The sequence below is a fragment of the Mytilus edulis genome, chromosome 7 (assembly GCF_963676685.1).
Source record: "Mytilus edulis chromosome 7, xbMytEdul2.2, whole genome shotgun sequence".
Classification (NCBI taxonomy): Eukaryota; Metazoa; Mollusca; class Bivalvia; order Mytilida; family Mytilidae; genus Mytilus; species Mytilus edulis.
In genome coordinates this window covers 58,052,687-58,072,752 of record NC_092350.1, presented here as the reverse complement: position 1 = coordinate 58,072,752, position 20,066 = coordinate 58,052,687, and the positions used below count along the sequence as shown (strand labels likewise).

At 31.8% G+C, this 20,066-nt stretch overlaps 1 protein-coding gene across 1 annotated transcript in view; it reads right to left on the bottom strand.

Moving 5' to 3' along the window:
- Positions 1-323: 323 nt before the first annotated feature.
- The window catches only part of LOC139483252 (uncharacterized), a 63,070-nt gene continuing 43,327 nt past the window's right edge, over positions 324-20,066 (bottom strand). Inside the window, exons 7-8 of the mRNA XM_071267282.1 lie at positions 1,084-1,091; positions 324-559 (exon numbers count right to left, since the gene is read on the bottom strand). Coding sequence (XP_071123383.1) covers positions 324-559; positions 1,084-1,091 — 244 coding nt within the window. The remainder of the gene's footprint in view (positions 560-1,083; positions 1,092-20,066) is intronic.

The window sequence follows — 20,066 nt, the reverse complement described above, 5'->3', positions numbered from 1 at the left end:
CCAATGTTTAGTATTGTGATCAACATTATCTGCAACAAACTGAATAAAACTATTGCTGACATCTCCTGGCAGGTCAATTCCCTAAGATATAGCAGAGATGATTCAAATCTTTGAATCTCAGAGTATGATGTACACAACCCAAGACTGTGTATGGTCGACACCAGAAAGCGGGAGTCAAAATTATGGTGAAGCTGTATGCCAAGCCAGAGCTGTAAAGGTGTAAGAAGAATGTGAGGTCTAGACGTTTGCAGAACTGCCTGTCCAATTGATGCAATCTTGAGCTTTGAGTATTTTTCTACAAAAATTGTTTTCACAAGGAGTCTTTAACTATCTGGGACATATTGCAAATTCTGATCGATCGATGCTATGTATGAGGGAAATGGGTACTCATTTGAAGTTTCTACTGATCGAATGTCACTTTTGATTAGCTTTGCAGCTGTTAAAATAATAGCTTGTTTCTCATCGTCAGAATTTTGATGCTTTGGTTGATGGTAAAAGTTTTGTAGAATGGTTGTCGCATTATCTCTAAGTGAAACAATACTACTTTTTCCGGATATATCTGGAATAAGAATGTCATCTTTAAAATGTTTTTTAAGTTTTCTCTTTAAATAAACAGAACTGTAGGCTTGCTCTCCAAAATGAATCAGTCATCTTATCAACGAGTTCCTTAATTGTGATTTGTTCATCATCATGATTTTTTAGGTATTCAACAATGTTTGAGAAATAATCCTGATAAGCTGCTGGCCTACCCCTTCTGTTGTTTTCTTTTTTCTTTGATGCAGGTGAAAACCCTTATGGAATCTTTTTGTTTGTCCTGAAATTCACGCTGCATGCTTGATCGTACAGAACTTCACCACTTTTCTTTTATTTTTGTCTTGCTTCTCTGCCACAAAGAAAGCAGTGATCTTGGAAATTGAATTGCGACTTGGAACGCAAACAAGGTGTATTGACTTTAATTTCCTTCATAATGTTTTTTTAAGATGTTAGCTCATAAAGAAAACTGAAAACATCGTTAGCAGCCAAACATATATTGATTTCGAGTAAACAGTTATCTGTTCTTGGTAGGTCAAATTTAATACCTACCTTCAATTCTACAAAACAAATACAGCTAAATAAAGGTGCATTCATAAGTAAAATACAATCCAATATCACCCATCAAAATGGCACAATTAAGAGTCATTGCATAAATTGCTATATTTGAAAAGAAATTACAATATCATTTAACTTTGCATTTTAACAAATTGAGAACACAAACATGTAATTATCACTAACATAGTACTTCTTCGCTGCAATGCAAGAAAGTTGAAAATAGCTTTACTACCTAATATAGAATAAAATACTTTGAAATATAATTATAATACAAAGTAAATGAAAGGTTTAGCTAACTATACATTCTTGTTTAATATATTATTTTCTTCATAAGGAAATGCCTGTAGCAAGTTGGAAATATGGCAGTTGTTTTCTATATGTTTTGTATTGTTAAAGCGTTCGAGTTTGCCATTTGGTAAATTACTTTTCATTCTCCATCTTTGTAGTTGAAGGTTTTTCATTTTTTTTCCGTTTCTATAATTGTATTTCAACTTTTAACTAGTTTATAACAAACAGATTCCGGAATCTCATATCAATCATTCAAATATTGTTAAATGAAATATAATATGCAGTTTTGTTATGGATTTTATATAAAACAAAAGAAAAACCTTGTATTAAGACAGTAATCGCAAACTATTGACAAAAATATTGATGTCGCTTTAGAAAATATTGTAGAACAGATGGTAATAAGTCATAGTATAATAATGTCGACAAAAAAAAGATTCATATTCTTTGCTCATCAATAGTAATAAAAACATCGTTGATAGGCAAAGGTATATTGATTTCAAGTAAGAAGTTTTCTGTTCTTGCATGTCTTATGTCAAATTTAATACCTACCTTTAAATCTCTACTAAACACATATAATTTATTAACGATGCATTCATAAATAAAAGATTCCAATATCATGATTTACGTCATCTGTAAATTCCCATCCATATTGCATCATTTAGTGTCATTACATAGATTGAAACACTTGGAAAGCAAATACAAATTACACAGTGACGAAAAAGCTTTAATATTTGTATCAATATTAACAAATTCGGAACACAAACATGTAATTTTCACTTAGATTGTCCTTCTTTATTTCAATGCAAGAAAGATGAGATTAGCTTCGATCGAATTATGAAATAACATAATTTGAAATATAATTATAATGCGAAGCAGATACATATACTGAGAATTCTTATTATAAATAAAAAACGTAAAAAAATATTCAATGTTTTTCTTTGTGTTTACTCATTGAAATATATAAATAACAAAAGGTTTAAACGATGGTAACATATTTACTGAATTTCCATCAATTCAGAAATACTTGAGTTGATAATTCAGTAATATTGTTTTCGAAGCAATCGACACTAGTTCTGAATTTTTTACTCTTGAACTTAATGATGCTTAAATTTGGTAGTATTATGGCTGATGTTACTGTGTTTTTTCTATAAGCTATAAACATCTGAAAACACGTTTTATTTGGAGGTTTAGTAGGCAATAAAAACAACAAGGTTTAATCCACGGTTTTCTTCTAACAATACATGTTTAACATGGATGCAATACATCTATTGTACGGAAACTTGTTTTATAAGCTCTCATACCACATCTTATTTTATTATACCTCAGTTATCATTTTGCACAAGTTGAATTATTTGACCGGTCAATGTTTTCCACTTATTGAAACTCGACCAAACTATTTAAACGCAAGCCTCGTTATGTGTGGCAATAGTTCAAGTACAGTTATATGATTGGAGGAATTTGAAAATACCGCTGGAGTTACGACGTCTCCTTTTACCTTTTATTTCTAGGGTTGACTTCACTGGTGAAGATCACACCGTGGCATTTCAGAATATCAATGAACTAAACGTTTATCAATATGGTAGGGTTTCTGTTTTTAATATAACGATACTTGATTTATCCCAACCATTTATTTTTTGTTGTGTTGCCACCGACATTGTCATCGGTTGGCACGTTATGACAAAAAACAGTACAGTAAGTGTTTATAACGATATCTGATATTTATATAATACACCTCAGCAACTACATGTATCTCCTTTATTTTTCTGTCTTTTCCTTAAGAGTGTATACTTTAATTTGTTATGAGCCCATAGACATAATTTAGTCATGTGACCGTGACGTCATCAATGTTTTTTCATGGTTTTTCTACGGTTTAAAATGGAATTTAGAATTAAATTATAAGAAATGACTGTAATATGTTTTCTGTCTATTCGAAATAACATAAAAAATTTGGTGCACACTGTAAAATAACCCGCTACGCGCGTTATTCAGTGTGCACACATTTTTTATGTTATTTCTTCATAGATAGAAAAATATTACAGTCATTCCTTAAGTAAAAGATAATTTATTAGCCGACGCTTTATGTATATTTCATATCTATAATACTTTTTTTTTATTTCAGCAATACGTATCCTTAATATAATTGAACGTCTGGTAGATTTACGATTTGATTGTTGACTTTTGAGCTGACTTATAATTGCATAATACTCTAGTGTCTAAATAAAGCAGCAAATTAATAATACAAAACATAAATCCAAAATGTTTTCAAGATCAATGTCAAATATGTATGTTTTTTTTTAAGTTGCAGCGACATGTTCAGGATGTATCAGCTTTGGCAATTCCATGTATTCTATAATTGAAGATTTGACAGAATGGGAGAAAGCGAAAGTAAGTAAAAAAAGAATAGGTTTAAAGCTTTCTTTGGTGAGATACATTTAGGTCATAACACTTTTTGCATATCTATTTGGAATGGATCAGTCAATTTATCTACTAGTAGATGTTCTGACCGTCTATTTTCAATGGAGTAATTGATGAAATATATAATCATTTGAACATGCTGAAAAATAATGGCCAACTTTAACCTAAAATCTCCTATTAACAGTCGTAACTCCTCGCTTTCTCGAATGTAATGAAAACCCATTGTGGTAAATTTGAAATATGTTGTTTGTTCTCCTTTGAATTCACATATACATGATATACGAATAAGAAGATATGGTATGATTCCATCACCATCGTCACAATTTGTAAAAGTAAACCAATATAAGTTGAAGTACGGCCATCAACACATAGCCTTAACTGTTATCGAACAGCATGCTATATAGAGCCCCAAACATGACAAATGTTAAACTATTCAAACAGGGAACAACGGTCTAATCTATATAAAAAACGAGAAACGATAAACATGTATGAAGCACATCAACAAACAACTACAAGTGAACTTCATTCTCCTGTGCAGCATGTTAAACGTTTTAAAAGTCACCAACCAATACCCTACCCTGAAACAATAGGATATCGACACATTTTTGAAATGCTTAACAATCAATTTAAAATAGACTGAACGATTTATATAAATAAACACAGATAGTATGTTATATAAGAAGGGATTTTATATTAGCAACCATCAGTATGCAGCAAAAGAATAAAATTGAGAATGGACACAGGAAATGTGTTAAAGAATCAACAGCCAGATAAATCAGTAGAACAGTACAGATGACAACTGAAGATTCTTCAATACAACGATAAAATCCAGAACCAAAGTTTACTTCTTTAAATATAACTTGATATACACACTGGTTTGTTTTTATTATTCCTAAGTATGTATGTTTGTTATTGAAATCTTTAATTGCAAACATACATTGGTCTGTCATAATAATTCACCCCTAGTTTTTGGTGGAGTTCGTGTTGTTTATTCTTTAGTTTTCTATGTTGTGTCATGTGTACTATTGTTTGTCTGTTTGTCTTTTTCAATTTTTACCCATGGCGTTGTCAGTTTATTATCGATTTATGAGTTTGACTGTCCCTTTGGTATCTTTCGTCCCTTTTTTACATGTGAACTATTAGTTTCTTAAACATTTAAAAAAAAATGCCAAGTTGTACATAGCTTTGTGTTTTTAAGGTAAACTGTAAATGTCTCGGAGGTGAGCTGGTAGAATTAGAGACATCAGAGGAGAATGAGTTTATAAAGAATGAAGTGAGGACACGGAATACTAGTGGTAATTTTTTTTTTAAATATAAGTACACATAAAGAAATGAAAACGCTTGACTCAAAAACAAATTATCACACAACCCAAAAAGAGCATAAACGACAGGACCCAATATTTATGTATACTATAAACAATGTCTTTACAACTTATGTTTAAAGCTTCAAGATTAACATTGTAACTTTTGTCGTTTTCGTTAACCCGTTAACCATATAGAAGAAGAGGAAAATGTTTTCATACTGTCTCCAACTCACTGTTCGACATAAAAGACAAGACGACATTGTTCTGTCCTGAAAGGAATATCGTGATATTTAATTTTAACACACATCACAACTGTTTTGCAGTATAACTACAATTGATGCCTCGTCCAAGTAATGACTAAACAATACCAAACTAGAGATTAATAAAAAGAAATGTGCGGTTTACTTCAGCTAGACAGCAACAGAACAAAACATAAACAAAGACACCAATCGGTTACACTCATTCAAAATCTTTTCGCTTACCAATCCTAATATGCATATGGAAGAAAAACAATAACCACTTATTTTCTGAAATGAAAAGGGCAGTTAAAAATTATAAAACAAAACACTAATTCCATGATGGGAATGGGGGAGACAAGTGCATGACCACGATTATAACTTGTATAACGGAGTAAATAAAGGCAACAGTAGTACACCGCTGTTCAAAACTCATAAATCCATGGACAAAAAACAAAATCGGGGTAACAAACTAAAACCGAGAGAAACGCATTAAATATAAGAGGAGAACAACGACACAACACCGAAACGCAACACACACAGAAACGGACCAAGCAACAGACAAAACACCACGAGAATAACAAATATAACATCAAAACCAAATACATGAATTTGGGATAGACAAGTACCGTGCCACGTCTTATCTCAATATCTCAAAAATAAGAGAAAACACAAACGACTCAACGTTAAAATGCAACACACACATAAACGAACAATAATATAACAATGGCCATCTTCCTGACTTGGTACAGGACACTTTTAAAGGGGAATAAAAGTGGTGGGTTGAACCTGGTTTTGTGGCATGCCAAACCTCGCACTTTAATGGCAAAGTTAAATATAACATTGAAATGACAACATAATAATACAGGACTACAATACAAATAAAAAGGAGAACATATTAGACAAAGAAAAACATGATTAATAGATAACAAAAAGCATCAAGTTTAAAATTCAATACGCCAAAAACGCGCCTTGTCCACACAAGACTCACCGTGACGCCCAGATATAAAAGATCGAAACTGAAAAAAGTACAAAGTTGTACACCACTGAAGATCAAAAGTTGAAAAGGTTTTGCCAAATACGGCATTGTTTCCATGCCCGGAATAAGAACATTCGTATTATATAGAACAATTCATGCTATTGCAAACAGTAAATTTTATCAAATGAATATGAAAGAGATATACATTTCTTTTAATTTGATGTTTACAAAAAGTGTGGATATCTAAGCGTGGCGGCTCTTATACGATAAAATGGGCATCATTACGGTCTATTATAATATTAGTGTTGTCAACGATTAACCGGTTAACCGGTTAATCGTCAGGAGGACCGAATACCTTACACCAAAAATGCTAACCGGTTAACCGGACGTTTTTTTTTCAATTTTAGTAGATTTGAAATAAATGTGTATTGAAATCATTAATAATTTTGTTTTATTTAGAAATTATCATCGTGGTAAATAATTCGATAGATCAATTATTTAGTATATTGATTGCTGTCGGTAAATTATAAAACATAAAATTAATTAGAACTTAGAAAACTTGTCTATAAGCTAGGGGCAAGATCTTAAGACAACTTTATTAGTATACAAGTTTTTTTTAAACTGAAATTTGCTTATCAGTTATTCAATATAGAATATAAAAGCATAGATCATTTTATTTTAAGTTGGGTTACATGAACATTACAAACATAAGCTCTGTAGAGCCTGTTGCCAACATATGTCCGTGTTTCAAGATTTCCTTCGCTATTTGTTTGTTATTTGATATTGCGTATACACCTACATCTGAATGTGCAACCTCAACATTGTTCAAGCTGGGACTTGGCATATTTTAAAAGAAATGCCAACTAAAAAATTCAAAAATTCAAATCTACGGGAATGTAATTCATGTACTATACTTGATGGTTCGAGTTTTCAGACGTTTTCAATTCGACAAGATCGAGATTTTTTTTTTTTTTTAATTTTCAATCTAGAGTTATTTAAAACGCCATGATAGTAGTTACGGAGTATTGGATTATAAATAGTCAACCTTCTGAAGAATTCCTCACAGACAAGCCTTATAACGCCAAAGGAAAAACTTTAATTCATCGTAATATAAAAACGTACATTTGAAGGGTTCAACAGATAAGGCCGTCAAACATCTTAAACTAACTGGTTTATCGGTTGGAATCCCATTTCTGTTCTATTGAAAAAATGTTAATCCTTCTTTTTCATGAATAAGATTATTTCTGAAACACAAATCTATTCCTGCAAAACAAAAATCTGTTTCAAGTCATAATTTCTGAAAATTAATCGATAAACGTTTTGTTAAATTACTATTTAACCAGCATAATTTTATGTGCATTCAATGGTCAGTGATTGGACAAAAGTTTACCTGTAAAATAAATCGGGAAAAAATATATTTTCCGCTAGCAGTATAAATTACGTGCTGTCCGCTTGAAGTTCTAATCTCAGTAAATCTGGATAGAGAAATTAAAATCAAGGACGTAGAAATCCCCACAAAGGTCGTATATAGTAGTAAAATCTCAGAATCAAATTTCTAAACATGCTTTTAAAAACAAATCTGTGTTCCCGTATATATGTGCACAAATTCTGTGAAGTCCTATTAAAAAAAGAGAACATTTATACAGGGAGATGCGTGTTTAAATCCTTGCATTTTCCAACTTGAATATAACTAAAATGTTGCACGGACCCGTTTTCGTGTGCTCCTAGAGCCTAGGTCTCAAGTGTTTCAATACGGTCACTAGGCTTTCAATGCCGTTTTCATGTGTTCCTTGAGGCTAGGTAACAAGTGTTTAAACACGGACACTAGGCTCTCAATGTCTTTTTCATGTGTTCATAGAGGCTAGGTCTGGAGTGTTTTAAGACGGACACTAGGCTCTTAATGTCTTTTTCACGTGTTCCTAGAGGCTAGGTCTCAAGTGTTTGAACACAGGCAATAGGCTCTCAATGCATTTTTCACGTTTTCCTAGAGGCTAAGTCTCAAGTGTTTAAGCACGGGTCTCGTGTGTTTAAACACAGACACTAGGCTCTCAATGTCTTTTTCACGTGTTACTTGAAGCTAGGTCGCAAGTGTTTAATCACGGGCACTATGCTCTCAATGACCTTTTCACGTGATCCTAGAGGCTAAATATAGAGTGCCAAAACTCGAGCACTAGGCTCTCAGTGCATTGTTCACGTGTTCCTAGAGGCAAGTTATCAAGTGTTTAAAAACGGGCATTATGCTCTCAATGCCTTTTTTGCGTGTTCCTTGACACTAGGTCACAAGTGTTAAAACACGGGCACTAGGCTCTCAATGCCCTTTTCAGGTGATCATAGAGGCTAAATCTCGAGTGTTTAAACACGGGCACTAGGCTCTCAATGTCTTTTTCACGTGTTCCTAGAGGCTATGTCTCAAGTGTTTAAACCAAGAACTACGCTATCAATTCCTTTTTAACGTGTTCCGTAAGTCTATAAATCTATCAATCAATCAATCAACTAATTAACCAACCAACCAGTCAACCAATCAATTAAACAATCAATCAATCATGTTTCAGAGGGGTAAGACAATTGCTTTTAAACAAATATTTTTATTCCGATAAATTTGTTCCTTCGTTGTTCTTGTTTTGTTTCGCAAGATGTCGCTTAGCTTTTTGGAATATGATATCGAACAATGTATACGCTGTTGAAACTGACACCGTTTAACCGAATAATTTTCCATATAACAGTTATCTCCCCGAACACTGTTTTTCTTCTTATCTCTAGGGCTTCGCAACCTATAGGAAACCGACAAAGGAGTAGGACCGGTAAGGGTCGAATTTGGCCTCAAACTTTAGATTAATCTGACAAAAGATTTTGGACACTTTTTAAACACTTAAGTGTCTATTTAGGTTGATTTAATTAGTTTATGTAAAATAGTTTAATTGATTTATCCTTTTAAAACGCTCCGGTTTTTGTCGAAGTAAAAGTAGCCGCATCCGTGTTCATCCCCAACCTTTACATATGTTTTGTATTATCATCAAATACAACTTACATTTCAATGTTCTCAATGAACAAAAATACGGCCACTCTCATTTAAGACGTAACCCGTCTAAGATTTAACTCATATGATAAAATTGTGACGATTTCAGCAATTTAGCATGACTTTATGATGCAGGGTCCCGATATATGTGCATTGTATTGTCCAACAGCCCATGTATATGTAGTATAATCATTCTACTTCCAAATGAATAAGAAAAAATTACATTTTATTTACATTACATTTAATTACATTTAATTTTGTAAAACTGCTATATTTTAGTGCCAAATAGGTGTCTTACACGACCTATTCCTTTATTTTTCCAAATTTTATTTTGATCGAAGCCGTATAGAGATTCCATATGGGAGATATTTCCTCTTTTGTATTTGATATAAGTGGAATGTATTTTAAACTAGAAAACCATAAGTGATAGAGGCCTAGGGTCTTTTGATTTGAAGTCCTTGGTCCATAAAAATGAAAATGAGGTCAAGGTCAAAGGTCAAGGTCATGTTCATAATTTTTATTCTGGTTTTACGTTACTTATTTTTAGACATGTTATAAGATATCTAAAACATGTTCTACAGAATTGTCAGTTGCGATATGTTATAACAGGTAAATTTGATTTGACAGGGTTCGGACACATGTACTGGGAATTTTTCTCCCCTTTTATATTTAAAATACACGTATGGTGATATAACTCATATATTATATAATTAATACCTAGGGTCTTTTGATTTGAGGTTCTTGGTTTATGAACTGGAAATTGAGCTCAGTGTCATATGTAAGTTGAACGTTTCAGATTTTGGCTATTGCTTTAACCTAAAAATGTATACATAATCTTAAAAAAACAACCGGAAGTGACATTTGCTAAACCGGGAGTACCTATGTTTTGCATTAAATTAAATTAATGTAAAAGTATATAGAACCATATATTTTTGGAATCAGTGTCAATTAAACTATCAAACAATACCGGAATTGATATTTTTCAACCGGAAGTAAAAAAAATCTCCCTTATTTATATCTTTTTTGTATAGAAACCATATATGTTTAAAATCAACGTAAAATAAACTGTCATTTGACTCTGAAATTGACATTAAAAACCTAATTTTCATATTTCATATAAACAAGCTCCTTACTGGTGGAAAGACCTTCAGTTGTTCTCTGAGTTATTCTTAATTATTAATACATCCCTTTTCTACAGACTATGCATATTATTGAAGTAATATAAGAATAACAAACATATCAACTTCAAGTGTTTTCTTAAAAAAAATTATTATTTTGGTTGTCAATTATGCTTACTTACTTAGTTAAACTGAAATGTTCTCACATTTCGTATTTTCTTGTATTTGCGGTTTTTGATGCATTACATTTATCTAGAGAAGTCAACGATTAACCGGTTAACCGTCAAAAGGATCGAATATCGAATACCAAGAACGCTAAACTGTTGACCGGTCAATTGTTCAGTTTTTATAGATTTGATATAAATGTGTATTGAAATCATAAAATAATTTTGTTCTATTTAAAAATTGTCCTCGTCGTAATTTACTTGACAGATCAATTGTCCAGTATATTGATTGCTACTGTCAATCCAGAAAACATAAAACAAATTAAAACTCAAGACAACTTGTCTATTAGTCCGGGGAAAGATCTGTAGTAAACCTAATTAGTATACATAGTTTTCTTTTAAATAGTAACTCTAAATCAGTAATCCGATTAGATTCTACGATTCACTCTTTAAGTTTAATATCATGTTTGATCTAATATTGCGCATACCTACATGTAAATGACAAAACATTCGTGCTAGGATCGATCTGTCATACTTAAAAGTCATATGACACCTCAAATTAAAAAACAATTGCATATGACTTTTTTAACTACATTTACGAATGGATAATTTTCATTATAAAACGTATATATATATATACCTTTATTTTTTAAGAAAATCCTTTAATTATTCCCATATTTAGAAGGAGTTTACTTTATTTCAATTGCTTGCATCCAGGAAGCAATTTGACGACATATTTCCGATTATGCATATGACCTGAGCGTGACCTTATCGTAAAAATCCGGTGATCGTAATACGCGTGGATCTTTCATTAAAATAAACTTTTATCTGATTGTTTATGTCATGCACCTGCTCAATATACTTAGTTTTAGTTTTTTGTTGATTATTAACTATAAGGTGAAAATCGGTAAACTTCGGCTTCAAAACACGGCATTTAATGAGCTGCCATGTTTGTTAAATCATAACAGACAGAGAGAGAAAAAAATGATGATAATACGATTTATTTGCGTAAAAATAATAATTCAAAAATATTGCACTGAAGACTACGTTTATGATATGTACGTGCGTTGGTTCAATAATTAGATAAACATTTTGTTTTTACCAGTCACTCGTTTCAAATGACTCTAAACGAAATGGCAAGTGTGAAATGCAAATGAACGTGAATGTTATTAATGTCACTTGATGGTACGAGTAACAGGCTTAATCGTTTCCAATTGAAACACACCACAATATTTTCGTGGACATCAAGAGAAAATAAAAATAAATCGGTTTCATACATTTTCAATTCTACGAGATCAAGAATTTTTTTTTATTTTTCAATCTGAAGTTATAACATCTGCCATAGCAGATACAGTGTATCGCTAAACGTCGCCAAAAATCCTCACAGACAAGCCTTATAATGCCAAAAAGAACAAACTTCAATTAATCGTATTATAAAAACGTAGGGTACTATAGATATCATAAGCCCTACACATATCAACTTAAAATACCGGTTAACCGGTTAATCGGTCGAACGATTATCCGAGTAACCGGTTAATAGGCAAAACTGTACGATTTGACAACATTACATTTATCTTATCAATATGCATACGTTTTTAAAAGATGTAAAAACTGCTAGGAAAATTATCAGAGCTACGCATATGACGTGTAAGTTATTTGAAAATTGTTAAATGTTTAATGTATTGTATCTCTAATAATGTAAAATATTGTTTCTTTTCAGTCGCAGGATACTTGGTCGGTTGTTAAAGTTCATCACTAATTACGTGTTTAAAACTATTTGATAAGAGTAAAATGATTACGAATATTTTGTGTATATACATATTACACATTCTTTCTTTTTAGTGTACGGATACTGGATCGGAGGTTATAATTCCAACAATGATAGTGATTTTGAATGGCTAAGTAAGCCAAACCAAGCTATGCCATTTAGTGACTGGAACATGGAGACAAGTCCACAACCAGATGGACCTGTAGACCAGCCATGCATGATGCTTTTAAGAGATTTTGAATTCCGTTGGGGTGATCATTGGTGTAACATACTGCTTTCATATATTTGTGAATTTCAACATCAATAAACTTAAGAGGACCATATATGGACTCATTACGCTATCAATGAGATAAGCGATTTTTCATGATAATGCTTTAAAAAATGACTATATTTTAGACTTACTAATTTATCAGTGCCCCATATTGTTATTCATGTTATTGAATATTCAGTATATTCCTGTAAATTTTATCTGTATCTGAAAGCTTCTGTTCTCTACAATGTTTTCCTTTTAAAAATACTAAAACACACCCGCGAAATCGCGGGCATTCAGATCGTATTTAAAAGAATGTAAAGTGTTGTAGGAAGAATTATGTAAAAAAATTAATGACTTGAGAATTTCAGGAAAAGCATCAATAGTCACAGGTACTTGGGGACAGTAGAATGTTTTTTTTAACCCTCCTCCTTATTTCCAAAATTCCCATTTTTTGTTTTCTATTAATTTCATTATGAACATACATTTAGTGTACATTTATTATGAACATTCCAGTCAGGACCCTGTAATTCAGTGATTCAGTGATAAAGCTGTTAGTTTTCTCATTTGAATTGTTTTACATTGTCATTTCTGGGCCTTTTATATCAGACTATGCAGTATCGGCTTTTGCTTATTGTTGAAGGTCGTAAGGTGACCTTTAAATGCTAATTTGGATGTCATTTTTGGTCTCTTGTGGAGAGCTGTTTTATTGGCATTCATACCACATCTTCTTTTTTTGTAAAACATTCAGTGACTTGAGAATTTCAGAAAAGGTATCAGAAGTCATAGGTAATTTGGGACAGGATAATTGTTTTTCTAGCCCGGCTCCTCCTTTTTCCACCAAAAAATCTTTTCTTGTGTTTGTTCTCTATTAATTTAATGACAAATGAATAATTTTAGCGCTTATTTGTATATTATAAACATTCATTAAAGGGGGGTCGGGGCAGAGACGGATTTAGGGGGCCCGCCCTCTCCCCTCTTTTCTGGAAAATAATTGGTTGATTATATAGGGAATCACTGAAGCATGACCGGAGCGGACCCCTCTTCGGCAGGCAACGGGCCCCTGCGTATGAAAATTTCTGGATCCGCCACTGCGGAGGGACCCTGATCCCAATATTCCGGGCTTAAAAACATGAAATCCCGAGGTTCTGAATTTATTATACAAATTAAATATCTCGACATCCCGAAATTCGAAAAAAGAAATCCCGGATCTTGAAATGGTCAATCCTGAAATTTTGATCTTAAAAACACCCGTTCCAGACGTCCCGAAAGTGTATCTTCTTTTTACAGTCAATTCTCAGTTTAATAATTGATCCACAATGGTCATTGATATATTATATAGACCCTCTCTTTTTGATTAACTCTGTGACCGCCGTGGATAGTAAACTTGAAAATGATATCAGACAGAAAATACAATTTATTCGTAGTATATGTTTTTGTTTCAAAGTAAAACGAAAAACGCAAACCGTAGGTCTAATCTGACTTAAATTTCGTCCAATGACGGATATAAGACAGAAAATACACTGTATTCGTAGTATTAATGTATAATCAAAGTATACAGAAAAATGCAAACCGGAAGTCTAATCTGACTTAAAATTTCGCCCAATGACGGATGCATATCCGGACGTCTTTTTTCTCGTTTTTCACCCAAAATAACTCAATCTGAATAATTATATGAATGGATGACAAATGCCATTATGCACTGTACCCATAGGACACAGAGGCATGATGATTAATTAATTGTGAAAAGAAGAGAAGCGACACCCAAAATGAGGTCTTCTCGTTTAATAGTATAGATAGTATGCATTAATTGAATAACTTTGTTCGTACAAACATTACACGTTCTATTTGTTTGAATTTAAGCAAAAACAGAGATATTTTTTTAATGAGATTGAATTTAATATTCTTACATTAGAATATCTTGACTCAGAAGAAAACACATATTACCATTGTACGCTTCATTTTAACAAAACGTTTTCTAAAGATTATGCGTTGTTAGATGGCACAGCACATTATTAATTGGCGCTAAATAATTCATGTTCATATATCAGCAGGGGGGAAAGTTGAGAGTATTACCAGTTAAGACATGAGAAAAGCTAGAAAGGTCAACATCCTCAATAAGCATTAAGCATTTCAAAGTATTATTTTTTTCAAAAAATGAAATGTAAAATATAGATTGATCATTGTTGGATGAAGTTTTTTATTGTCATGTGAAGTACTCACTTATCACGAGTTATAGGATACCCACATTTTGTATATTGGATCCTATAAACTACATGTACGTCAGACAGAATTCACCTGACCCCAAATGTGCCTCATTTCATAAATGCAGATTCTTTTTTGTGGTCAAGTCCGTATTGCGGAGTCGTTAAGTTTTAGGATAACTGTATGTTGTTATGATTGTAAAGTGTACATTTTCGACTTCTGCAAGGTATCAAATAACATCGAACTCATTATCATGCATCATTCGGCAATGTTCGTTTTATGTTGTTTAGCCTTTTGGATATATACCTGTATGCTATAGCACCAAGGTATTTCGTGTATGGTGTACATGTCTGTCTGCATGTTTCATATATGACCACATGATGACGTCAATTGTATTTAATATATTGAATGATAGTCAGATTTCTATGTCTGACTGTCGGTCAGGGTTCATATACTTTTGACCTTATGTTCCGAATCAAGCATAACTTTTATGTATGTCAGTTTCTAAGGCACTGTAAGGATCGGAACACATTTATTTGATGTACGGAATATTTGTAGAGATCTGTATGGCATGGTTCGTCTGACCTTGAACTCTTTTTATGAACTATTGTTAATCTTAAGCGCATTTGACACTTCTAGTAAAACCCTTGATATTATAGACATTCAACAAATAAACTATCATAAGTAAAGCAGACAAGACATTACAGCAGTTGCGCTCTGGTATTCTATAGTCTGTATTATATAGTTAAATCACTCCACTAAAGAACTTAAGAACGTACAGTTGCACAAAATGTTGGTTATCGTTCAATGTCTACTCATGAAAGATGCCGTTTTGCTGTATTTTTTTGTTTGATGGATATCATTTTGGTTTGAACGTTGAATATCCATATTATTGGCTTAATAGTGTCGACCTGCCTGAATTGCACTTGATCGATTCTCAGAGCTGAATCTTTCAAACTTAATTATTTAGACATGTTTTAGTTGGGTTTTTTTTACTTTCAAGGTAAAGTGTTGAATAGAAAAAATATAATAGCTTTAATATTCATCCTTATCAAAATAGTTACAGACTTCAACCAGTTGCAGGTTAATCAAATGGTAAAAGAAATACTGATTTCTGAATACTAGTATTAAATCTGGTCACGCGTTTTCTTTCACGATCAAATTAATGCGTTGCCTGATCTTTCACGATCAAGTTTGATGGAAATTCAACAAATTCAAGGATTTCATATACAAATTAATGCTTTTAATTTTTCTGTTTTATCAACATGATCAAATACACCAAAGATAAACTGAAATATGACCATTATAGGTACAAAAAGCATGTTATTTGTAATTAATTTCATAGACAGGAATTGCGCCTTTTGTGTTTTTTCATAAAGTACTACTAATTTTCTTATGTTATTTCACAGTTATGTTGAGGAATTTTAACAAATTTTGACAGACATATTTTTTTGTTCGGATTTGTTCCGCGTTTTGAAAATTAAGCGATTTTTTCAAAGATTCTGAACTAGAATTTAAATTAAATGTCTTTCACGATCCGTTACCAGAGCTTTCACGATCGTCTCTCAATACTTGACCGCCGTTAGATATTCTTTAACGATCATTTCTCTCGTTAAACCGAATGACGCCCGTGAATGAGATTACACATAGTCCTTAAGATTCTTAAAAGGCAAATTACGAAATTATAATTTTCAAAACAAAGGCTGTTTTCATGCCTTTTTTATGTGTTTGTTATGAACACAAATTAAAGATAAGATAAAGATTTAAGTATAAAATTTCAACACACATTTCACATTTTGAAAGATTTAATCATACTAAACTCATAACATATACATGATATACATCAAAATACATCAAACAGTTCCGAAACTTGTGTACAAATTAAATAATCAATAGAAAAATCCGAACTTATGCAAATAAAGACGTAAAGATGCATTCTGTTTGTTATCAGAGCGTTTCAGGTGAATGTTACAACAATAAACATAAAAAATAACAAAACTACACATTTAAAGATATAAGGGAGAAGATATTGCGCCTCACTGACAACATTGTCTCATTTTGAAATATTCAATATGAAATTTTAAAATGAGCTACTACTTAATCCAAAATGATATTTTGCCACAGGGCGTCAGGTACAAATTTAAAGAGTTATATTATTAAACGCCTGTGCGGTAAAGTTGTTTTCAGGCAAAGCTGTATAGAAGGAAAAAAATATTTGAAAAAAATGTTTTTTATTATTTTTAGGAAATCTATTATAATGACCTTTTCTTGACAAAAGTGACAAGACATTAGATATTAAATCTGCAAAAATAAAAGAGTAAAGAAAAGGTTTCAGAACTTACGATTTCCAAAAAATATATTTCATTATAATACCTTCTTTTAAATATAAAGTTCTTATAAAAACAATCAAATAACTAAACCTTATAAATTGCAATACACATTTCACATTTTAAAAGTTTGAACTATAATAAAATCATTGCAAACACATACAGTTACATTGAATATTTATGTACAAACTAATCAATATAACATTTCCTTAGATTGTTATATCGATGGTTTGCTGTCTTGGTGATGTTGATTCAAAATTTCCTTGTCATTATGGATTCGTCCTTTTAGTGGGACATTGAAGAATACAATTAAAGGCAAATAAAGATGTAATGTTACATCATTATTTTATTATTATAACGACACAGGTGAGTATTAAATCAATGCACATGTAGATGGCACGGTATAATTTGCATTCCAGAATTTAGGTTGCTCTTTTGTGTACCCTATAGCTACCTAAGTCAATGTATCTGAACAGTGTGATTGGTAAACTAACAGTATCAACTAAACACACTTGCCCAAACTGAGGGATGAATCAGGTTTAGAAAAATATGAATAATATTAAACCAGATGAAAATGATTTTTTGAGATTTTTTTTAAATTGTGTATTCACTGCATGATAATAGACATAAAAGCACTAGTGGCCTTAGTTTTTTTTAAATTAACAAAAAAAGGTAAACGGTCATGATATACATTCAAATTCATTCCTGAATAGTAAAATGAAAGTACTTCAGTAAACTGTGGATGTAGATTTTTTTTTGCGGTGTTAGAAAGTGGTAAAAATTCTGAAAAGGCTATCATTATCCCTTATGGACCAGGAAATACTGCCGTGACACCTTAAGGGGTATATATATGTTTACATTAAATCAATGAAGGATTTTTTTTTACCTATGCAATTTGTATGTTTATCAATAAAAAGTTGATTGAGGGCAATTAAAATAAAAATAGCCCTTAAATTCCACCCCTGAGAAGGAAAATTGATGATTGAGCAAATTTTGCCTGATCTGTAGGTACTAATGTAGAAATTCACCTAGAAAGTAGAACTTCATTATTTCTAAGTAACTTGCAGTACTTTTTCAATTACAAATGCTCGCTTTAACTTTTCGCACTGTCTGACACATGTGCAACCTCTGGAATTTGAGACGCCACATATGTTTGCCACCTGTACAATATTTTAACTAAAACCATTAACGGATGTAATGGAGAAGGTATGATTCCACAACTTTGCCATTACGGCCTCATTTACAAATCTTCAATTTGAAATTTAAAATGAGCAGCCTAACCCAAAAAGATATTGTGCCACAAGGAGTCCGATACAAATTTGAAGATGTTGAAGTTATCTAGCTTTATGTCCAATTTTTGTAAAAGCAAACTGTATTTTTTTTTTATTGAAATCTTCGATGACATTTTCGCGTTAAAGTGACAAGTCAATAAATATTAAAAAAAAATGTCGCATAAACTTTAAAAAAAAAAGACATAATCATGACACTATTTTAGAAATTACGATTGACAAATGCAATGAAATACTATCTGTTATCATACCTTTTTTTAACCGTTATAAAAACAAAAAGTACAAAATTGCGTTACACTTTATACATTTAAAAAGTTGGAATAATACATAACTCATTACAATAAAATTAACGGTACCAATTCTTGCACCAGATGCGCATTTCGACAATACATGTCTCTTCAGTGATGCTCGTGGCCAAAATATTTGAAATCCAAAGCTTATATAAACATAAAATACATCAAACAATTTTAACACTTTCGAAAAGATTTATATTTTACGTAAATATCTGACGTATCAAACCTAATGAAGTGGCTTTTTTTTAAAAATAAACCCTTAGTATTAGACCACGTTCAATCCACCATTTTCTACACTGAAAATGCCTGTACCAAGTAAGGAATATGACATTTTTTATCCATTCGTTTGATGTGTTTTATCATTTGATTTTGCAATTTGAAAAGAGACTATTCGTTTTCCCCGGAGTTCAGTATTTTTTTTTGGTTTTACTTTTAAGTAAACGTTATACCATTACCAATCTTTTGCCAAATACAATATGCAATATGTGATGTACTTACGTTAAGTATGATTATGTATACGGTTTTCTGCAAAGTATTATTGTCAGCAACTAACTAATTGCAGTACATATTTTAACGATTCAACATTAGACTAATTGGTTATTCACTTCATATTCAAAGTAGTACATGACCAAATTTTAGCGTCCAATAAGAATGTGGATTCATTTATTTTCGTGGGTACCAATTTTCGTGGAATAAGGAAAACTTACATGTTAGTGGATATTTAATTTTGTTGTTTTGCCATAGTGTGTATACAAGCCTATAAGAAATTTGTAATTCGTTGAATATTTAATTTCGTGGTTTATCTGTAACTATGAAATCCACGAAAATTGCTTACCAACGAATAATCATTATAATGAATCAGCAGTTACTGGGTTTGAACATTGTAAACCGTTGCATTGCATGGCTGGCTTTTAGGTGTCACTATGCTTGATTCGACTATAATATCGACGTCATAGTATTTGAAATGACGTTGACAAGCACAAGCGAGTCGCAAAATATTATTTCCTTGATTTGATGGTAAAATAAAGAAAAGAAACTTTCTATCATTTACATCAAACAAATACAATCTAATAAATCGACTATCAGATTTTAACCATATTGATGTTGTAAGATGTTTGGAACTTTTGGGAAAGTAAACTCAGTCATAGCAAACAGTTTGCAATATCATTATGCAAAAATAAATGATATATACCGGTATAATATATTGTTAATTGTTCATGTCTTTTGATTGTTAGCGTAGATGGATTGTTGTATCTTTGAATTACATTAAAAATATGTGTGTGTTCATCTTTCTAAATTTGAAGGAATTTCTTACCGGAATGTAC